This window comes from Coturnix japonica, chromosome 2 (genome assembly GCF_001577835.2).
Source record: "Coturnix japonica isolate 7356 chromosome 2, Coturnix japonica 2.1, whole genome shotgun sequence".
Taxonomy (NCBI): Eukaryota; Metazoa; Chordata; class Aves; order Galliformes; family Phasianidae; genus Coturnix; species Coturnix japonica.
Genome location: NC_029517.1, coordinates 19,821,216 through 19,830,461, shown reverse-complemented (window position 1 = coordinate 19,830,461; position 9,246 = coordinate 19,821,216). Strand labels below are relative to the sequence as shown.

The 9,246-nt window shown below is 38.1% G+C and overlaps 1 protein-coding gene across 4 annotated transcripts in view; it reads right to left on the bottom strand.

Moving 5' to 3' along the window:
* Positions 1-367: 367 nt before the first annotated feature.
* Positions 368-9,246, bottom strand: part of LOC107309053 (pituitary tumor-transforming gene 1 protein-interacting protein-like) — a 30,506-nt gene continuing 21,627 nt past the window's right edge. For all 4 annotated transcript variants that reach the window (XM_032443107.1, XM_032443106.1, XM_032443105.1 and 1 more), the window contains 2 exons: positions 7,984-8,030; positions 368-1,960 (listed from right to left, as the gene is read on the bottom strand). In XM_032443107.1, coding sequence (XP_032298998.1) covers positions 1,911-1,960; positions 7,984-8,030 — 97 coding nt within the window. In that variant the 3' untranslated portion in view covers positions 368-1,910. The remainder of the gene's footprint in view (positions 1,961-7,983; positions 8,031-9,246) is intronic.

Here is a 9,246-nt window from a genome sequence, read left to right as displayed (position 1 = left end):
TTTGATTAATGCTAATTCCACTACAGATCCGGGAACCAGGTGCCATGTTTTTACATAAGCCCTCAAGGAACTGTACACTCTGAAAATCACAGTGCAAAAAAAAAATGGATGGGAACACTGAACCTAAAGCAGCAATAGAAGACAGTCACTAAAGCTGAAGTACAGGTAGGTTCATTGGCACTGCAAGGAATGGCAATTCACCTCCACACACACAAGCAAAACCTAATTCCTATTGCACTTCCATGGCATTAAATTCTTATTCTTTTATCAGGAAAAAAACAAAAGTAGAATACCTTCTTTTCCCAAACTCATACATGATCATTTATTTTATATCAAGATCATAAAGAACAGAACTAAACAATCAAACTAAGGATATTAAAGTATTTATTTTAAGAACATTGATAAAAAATAACATATCTTCAATACTGTACATTTTTTGGTAATACACAGATAGGATGTTAGCTAAATGGCTGGTTAACAAGCTCCTTGCTTGCTTCATTATACTGGTAAGCAACTAAAAATGCCCAATGAAATACCTCTAGGAAAGGAGGAAGTAAATCACATTATGGAGAAGAATAAAAGGTTAACAAAATGCTTAGTACACAGCGCCCAGCTGGAATGGATTTAACATTCTCCACAGTACAGTCTGCACAGCGCAGTGTTTTGTGTCTGTGGCTAAAGCAGAGCTGATAACACACCAATGCTTTGGCCTTTCCAAAGCATCAGAGTTTCTTTTTTTTTCCTCCCCCCACCAGCAAACAGGCTGAGACTGTGCAAGAAGGTGGAAAAAGAGAAGTGTTGGGACAGCAGACGCAAGCTGACCAAAGGGACAGTCCATGCCATGTGACATCATGCTCAGCAATAAAACCTGAGGGGAATGTGTTTTGGTGGGAGTCAGCTGCTAAACAGACTGCATCACCTTTATCCTTTTTTCCCCCCCCCCCACCTCCTTCTGCTTCCTTCACTTACTAAACTGTCATAATCTTGACCCACAGGTTTTCTCACTTGAGCTGTTCCCATTTTCTCCCTCATGCACTGCAGGAAGGTAAGCAAGCACATGAGCAGGCTCAAATCACCAAGCTCACTCCATTACAACTATAGAACACCGGTGACATACAAAAAAGCATACAAAAGAAGTGTTCACAGAGGCTGATGTTCCTCCTTAAACGTAGGCACAAACACACCTAGCCATGTTCCACATTCATTTCAAAAATTACCTTCTGCCAATTTCACTAACCAAATTTCTTTTTCAAAATCAGTAATTTCTACAACTGCACTTAATTACTCAAAAACAAATAATCTCCCCTCATTAAGCCCTTAGACAGCAGTTTTGAAAACCATTTTCCAAAGGGAAAAGAAAGAAAACCGCTTTCATGTTATGGTGGTACACAAGAATGTGCCTGCTGTAGTTTCACCTACCCTCAGTAGCAACATCAGCTATTTTTGCTGTGTGAAGCTATGCTCCATTGTTGCCTTCTATTTTTATAAAGCAGATACAATAACAAAAAATCTTTATTTAGGAACACAAGAACAACGGTTTAGGTGGCAGTTGATGGTGAATTTAAGTACGTGTCTGTGACTGTTAACCATCGAAATCAGGTAACAGAAGACAATTTTAAGAGGAAGAAAGGTAACATTTCACAGACGTCAATATGATCAGAAATCATTTCTACAAACAAAAACTATTTATAAGAAAAACAGTTCCATATAGATAAAAGATAGAGATGCGTACTGCATGAAATCTTCACCCACACCAAAGTTTTATAACCAGCGGGAGGAGGTAGGGAACCATCTTTGGAAACAAAAGACAAACTCAAAGAGCAAATGAAAATAAGCAACAAAGGAAACCACCATAATCCCACAATCTTTCTGTATCATGGAGCTGCGTCTCCAAAGGAAGGTGCACAGCTTCACTCATTCTCAAATCTGCTGTATGGATTATCAGATTCCTGGAGCAGACCTGCAAAACAAAAGAAATGATAAATGCAGTTTTGTTTTATCATGAATGCTTTATCATAAACATTGCTCAGGTTTGTGTTGGCAATCTCATTACAACTGATAACTATATATAACAAAACTAAGAAACTTTTGTATTGTAAGAGATGGTCTATCACTTAGACATTCAAGTGAAATAATGAACTGAAGGTTCTACTAAGCCCACTTAATTCTTGGACTATACTCACGAACGGTATTTCATGGTTTAACAGAGAAAATATCTCCACAAGAAAAGTCTTGCGGAGAACATATTTCTCATTTGTGAGGTACTGTCCACAGAACGCATCGGAAAGAGACAGGCCTACCAAACTTAAGTACAGAGCTGGCTCAGAAAGAGCAAATTCAGACTAGTCAGTTTATAAACTCAAATTATACAATCACAATCCTTTCAGATACACGATGTTGCTCTTTTCTCTTAACTCTACTTCAAATACGCACAACTACTCATTATATCCAGCCATTTAGGGCATTTCTGCAACAGGACAACAATCTCTAGGAACAAAGATCACCCCTACACTCAATAAAGCTACCAGGGACCAGCACCACTTAATCCAAGTTGGCAGAGTGTTTCCATTACAAAGACTCTTGATGTTTTAACCAGAATGCTGTCAGAAAACACTGAAGTCACCCAATGATACTGAGTGACTGGATTTGCATATCATCTTCTTTAAAGGTTAGTTTGAGCAATCACTGTTTCATACAGCTTTTATTTCAAAAGGATTTTAAACCACACACCAGATCTGGGCTAGGCAGAAGCACACACTGAAAATAAGGAGTCCTGTTAAGAGTCGAGAGGCTGATCTGTCATTGTGAAAGAGCAGGGCAAGTGCCAATCTCTTTCATACTGATGGCTTTTTAACTGCTGTCTGGCAAGCCTGGTTGCTCTTCTCTAGCTCATTTATTTGCGATACAGAGTGAGAAGACAAAGCCAAACAAGATAAGCCAAACAGTCCCAATTCACCAATATTCACACTCACAACAGTAGAAAAGAAACTACAGCCAGAGAGTCATCAACCAGTCTTGTAAGAACTCCTCATAGATCTTTTATTCAGAAGTACCAAAGGCAGACAATACTTCACTGCCTTACTGCTATTCTTCCAAAGTAACAGCACACCTTATGATGCCAAGCAAGCAGGCGTGCCTGATTATTGTATCTGTAACTGCAACTGACTATCTGATAGGGAACAGCAGTATTAAGGAACCTGCACACCAATTCCTATAATAATTCAAATTACAAAGATTTCAAGCAGACCATTTCTAAGAAGTTAAAATAGGCCCTCACATCTAATGGCTGTTACTTGTCTAAGAACGGGACAGTCACTATGTAAAGCTTTGATCAGGTGAAAAGAAGACCCGGTTACCTGATAGAGTACCTTGCCTGGAAGGCACTACCCCTTTCTCATTATTCAGAGAGAGTCATCTTTTAGGCATTTGTGCAGGAATTAATCAATGGTATTTTGAGACCTCAATTTTTTTTTCCTATTCTTTAAACCTGTAGAAGGCGGTGCCACTCATTAGCTGAGGTGCCAAACGAGGGCAATCTTCCACAAAGTGGCAAGAGGTGGTGCTAGACACCCTGACAAAATAGCTTTGGAATAAAAGGGATAACCTCAATTTTGAGCTTAACCACATAAAGGCCTCATAAACAGACAAAACCATGAAGATAATCAAAGAAGCAAGTCAAGTGCCTTGGTTGAATTGCCTTGACCAGTAAGTGTCATTGACCCGTTACAGCTACAGAACATATCAAAAAACATTATATCCCTGAAAAAGGACACTTATATGATGTATGCACACCTATAACTCTGCTGATTTTACTTAGTTTGTGTATCTTTCTGTAAATAGTTTGGTAAGAGTTTATAGTGTCTTTCCTATAATTCAATCTAAACAAATACATTCCGATGTATGAAGTGCAAAGTAACACAGTAAAACCATAGAAATGTTCTCTTACAGCTCAAATAGCTGAGATGCAAAGAGGTGGCGTTCCACATCCAGTACTGCCAACTTGCAGTTAATCAGAGAAAGGCACACTTCATATATCATTTTCAAGAGGACAAACAGCCTTCTACTCACCTTCCCGCAACACACTCAGCCAAGAGCCACTTCACACTAGTCCTGATAGTTCAAGTGAATGAGTCATTTTTGTTTGTTACCGCAAATGCATTTCTTTGCAGAGCTTCTTTTAACATTATTAAACTAACAGGTTTGATGATAAGCAGATATAATTTCCACATTCTAAGTTAAATTCAAGTTATCTGATCTGTTTGTACAGTACTGGAACTAATTGCTGAGGCATTAAGAACTATGGATGAATCGCAGGAAAGAAGGTACAAGCCCTCCTTCTAAATGAGGATAATTACGCTGGTTGTAACACTAGATAAACTATGGAGCTCAATCTTGCTCTCAGATATGCAGCCAGTTGATAAAGTTTCTTCAGTCCTTAGTATTTTAAGTAGATAATTAGATTGCATTAAGTGAGAAAGGAGAGAGAGCAACTCATCACTTGCATCAATTCTTAGCAAAGATGTTGTCTCAGGCCCCAGTAAGCGGACAAAAGAGGAGTCATAAAAAAAGGCAACATGACAGAATGCTGCTGTCAGCTGCCACAGCTGCTCTTAGCCGCGATACTTACAGAGGAATTGCAAGCCTATGCTAATTGGATAGCATGTTCAGCACAACTGAAGCTCACAGACTGCCTTGAACCAGACATGAAGGCTGTTTACCATTTGGCTTAGGAGCAACTACCCAACTTGTAATTTATGCTCACAGCTACACACTTGCATGCTGAAGAGTCTTGTTTGCAACAAAGTCCTTTAAACATTACTGTAATCTTAAATATTGATGTGCAGGACACTTATAAGAAGTTCTTACAAGAATAAGAACTTATCTTCATTACCAGATTACTATTTGACCTACTTACCAGTATTTAAGTAGGACTAGGAAATTTGAAAAGCTAACAGTCAAACACTTTCCTCAGTTTGTATGAAATAAGGCCTCTCACTACATACTGAATTTCTACAATTACCTTGTCATTTCATAAGTCTTCTCAGCATGTTCATTCATGTTATATACCATGCTAACTATGTAGCTTCTTACCCTCATCGCATACCAGCATTGCTGGAAAACAGAATCAAAAGAAACACAACACATTGTATACACCTCAGAAATTGAGCTGGTCTCCTGAATGCTGCATATTTTCATTTCCTCTTTAACATCCAAATGAACAACCCTACTCTTAACATACAAACTAAACAGCTTCAAGCGTACAGCAATACAGGTTTCACTGTTCTACATCCAGAATGCTAAGCAAGGTCAACATGAAGAATACACACCAAACAGGAGGAATGTTTGCTGAGACGAACTACTGAATATAAAAATCAATGTGCCACATCAAATAAAAGAGACAGGAATACGTACTACTAAATCAGCCATCAAAACCTTTGCAGTATTGAAGTAAGTGGTTTGGAAGCCCAAAACCATGGAAAGCAATCACTTTGTAAAACAGGAGATATAGAATCCTTCCACGAATACCAGGCAAAATCCCAGGAAAAAAATAAAGCAGCTTCTTACTAATGCTACACTGAACATACAATAGCAGCAAATTCAGCAGCAATTAAGTTGTAGTTCCTTTGTATGTTACACAAGTTGCAGAGTGCTCTGAATTCTACTTTAACATTTTCTAACAGTCAACATATAATTTGTGTAATCATATTGCATTCATATATGTGAGCAAATGAGAAATACTATCAAATTTTCCCACAAAGAAAGAATTCAAAGTGTGTATTCCTGGTTGCTAAAGCTCTCTATAGCTTCCTAAGCTCCCAAAGGACTGTGGCTAGAGTGACACCTGCAATGCATTATAAATGCATAATTACCATTTAAATGGGGTAATGAAAGCTGGTGGATGAAATGGGAAAAGGCATTCCCTTAAAGCCAACCAAATACTGAAATTTCAGGCATGATCATCTTAATCTATAGAGTCAGGTTAACAAAATCATTGTCATTCTGCCACTCATCCATGCCTACTTAACTGAGAATCATCTCTGCAGTGCGTAAGAGTGCAAAATAATCTAGTGTCTCCGTAATTATTTGCAGCAATTTTTATTAGATTACATTTAATATGCTAACATATGTATTTGCTAGACAGCTAAAAATGAAGACGGAAGATTAAAGGTTATAGCAGGACTTACTGCACTGTCTCACTGACTTATTATGACAGCCACGTGTCTGCGTGTTATCAGAATACAAGCTGTACAGATCAGCAATGATACTTAGGAATTGCTGATGTTAAATGTTTTGTCTTTCACTTTTCTTCAGTCACGTGGCTCCTTTCAGTATGTTCCAAAGAGTTCAATTTTCCTTTAGAGCATACAATGAATTACTGAAATACAGGACTCGAACACATCTGATAACACCAGTGAATCTCTGACTTCACAATAAAGCAAAGCTGTCAGCAAATAGACCTTACATAAAAATTTGCTACTGAAATCTGACAGTTAAATTGTGATCTTTTGTGGGTAAACTGCCTTGCAAAGTCTAACTACATGAAGGAATGGACATTCCTAACTCTTCATGACAAAATACACCTTCCACTAACAAAGAATGCATGAACTTGATCCTAAATACATCACTGACAGCCTACCATGCTTCAGTTGAGGAGCAAAATGACACTAACTCTCAGGATAGTTACAAGCAGGACTTTGAATTTGGTATACATAGGCCAGAGGCACTGAATCACAGCTGTCTTCTTCAGAAAACTCAAGTAGTGCAGACAAGGTCCAACCAAGCAATCCTGAAGTTAAGCACTGACAAGAGAAGTGCATCTTCAGTAAGATGTATGGCCATCCAGAGACAAACTAAAATCTCACAACCAGAATATAACCGCACACAGCTATTTGAGATGTCACTTAACCCCAGTGCAGTGCTTTGATATACTAACTGCTATTCCAAAGTCGAGTCCTAAGGCTGTTGGTTATTTTAAAAAAATAATAAATTTAAAAAAGATTCAGACCTATTGAAGCTGATCCTATCTGCCAGCCACAGTTCAATTACCCTAAAAACACTACAGGACTGGAGATCATGACTGATGTTTAACAAGAATTCTTCTCTCAACAACACCCTTCAGCTTAAGCTTCCCACTGATTTTCTCCTCTGTTCCAGCAGAAGAGTTTACTTCCCAGGGAGAGAACTCATACAGACCAACAGAACTACTTCTGCATCAGCACTGCACATTCATGGAGGCATTGCCATTCTCTGCCAATCAGTTGAAGAGGAGGATAAATTAACAGTTTTGAGCGACTCTTCAGACCCCTGGAATCACCTTCTCTGACATTATAGCAATTTGCATAATAAGTGCAGGATAGTTTTAGCATATCTGTCTCTGAACACGCAGTACTATTAACCCAGTGAGCAAGTCAGACGAAAGGACTGACAGGCCTAGATAATAAGTCTCCCATATGATACTGCAGGTCCCATGGCCTCGCAATGCACATCTCCCACTGGATCCCAGTTCCACTTAAGAAACAAACTCCAACAATTTGAATCACTATGTGAGACTGAATTCCCCATCATTTTATCTTTTTTTTTTTTTTTTAAGCTTGATTTTAAAAGCCTGTTATTTTCTAGCCAGTCTGCCTTCCATCAATAGCCATAGGTCTGTTTTGTTGGCTTCAAGAATTAAAACAAACAAAACCAGTACTCCTAGGGAGATGCAGAAAGAATTTCTTACAATATACTTAAATGTCTATCCCAAGTAAACAACCCATTCAGCACATCTACTCTCAACCAGCTGGAAAATCAGCTCAAGAAAAGAACAAGAACGTGACAGCAATGAGATCAGGTGTTCAGGTAGCAGAAGACACGCGAGCAAGAAACCGGGTTTGATTAGTTCTGCTGCTCATAAGGCAGCATGTCTCCACCGCCAATTCTAAAAACAATTAGGAGAAGGGAAGAAATAAATGTAGATACTGAAATAAGGATGCCACATACCATACTTCTTACGTATTTCGTCATGCTTCTGTTTTCTTTCATGTTTCCTGCAACAAATAAAGGCATCAGAAGAACATTCAGACTATTTTGAGCTGCAAGCAAAATGAGAATTAATTAAAAATACGCAATAAATTTTAAATAACTATTCATCAGGTATGTATCTTAAAGATAGGATTCTCTGTAACTTCTCACTAACCAATATGATTTCTATAAATACATTTGCAAGCACAACAAAACAATTATTTTTTAATGTAAGTAGTGTACCCAGATGTATGTATATACATACCCAGATGTACGAATATATATATATACAGGAATCAAGGAGCAATAGTAAAGACTCCCTAACGCTTCCCAGCTAAGAATATAAATATAATATTTAGCTGCAAAGACAGTGTGCTTCAGAATCATGAATCAATATAATATTTTCATGAAGACCAAAGGTGCTGTATTACTGCTTTATTCACACAGCACAGCAAGTGTGAGAACTACCAGGTTCTATGATTTAACAGCGTACTGAAGCAAACACTAAAATGATGCACTATTTGAAAAAACAACACAAAAAACATCTAGTTCTGTTGTCTAAGTTTTCAAGACAGAATCTGATACTGCCAAACTTCAACCATCTCCATGAACCAAGTACCTCACGAGTTAATTTCTCCTCTCTCTTCCTCCTCTCTCCCTTGCAAATGTATGGAGGGAAAAATGAAGGAATTTTAAATGGAAACCATTCCTCAGATAATTTCTTTTAGTTTCAACAAAAGGATCATCTGTTTTGCTTAGTTTAAAAAAAGCAGGAAGCTCCTACAAGGCCATTTCACCAGAAGGATCCAGGTCCTATATATTTTGAGGACGTGAAGTTTGACAAAAGATTGTTCTTCTAAATAAAAAAAAAAAGCATCTACATCAAAATTCAGCTCAATTAGACAAGTTGTGAGTTTCTTCAACTTTAATTTGCACGTATTCAGCAAAGAGCTGTTAAGCATTGACAGCTTAATTTACCGAAGATCCCATCTGCCCTGTGTATATTCCACCTTCAAACAACTCCTACTGCTAATAAGATTCCGTGTGTTCTCAGAAGCAACTGTCCTGTTTTTTGTGGATCTGAAGGGTTGAACAGGCCTCTCCATGCAACTGCACTTCTGAAAAGCTTGCAGATAAAGCATGATGACAAAACCAAATAGACTGACTCAAAATCTTCCATGACTGTTTCCCTAAAATACAGCCTCCTTTCTGTCCCATTGGAAGAAAAAGGGAAACAAAGCA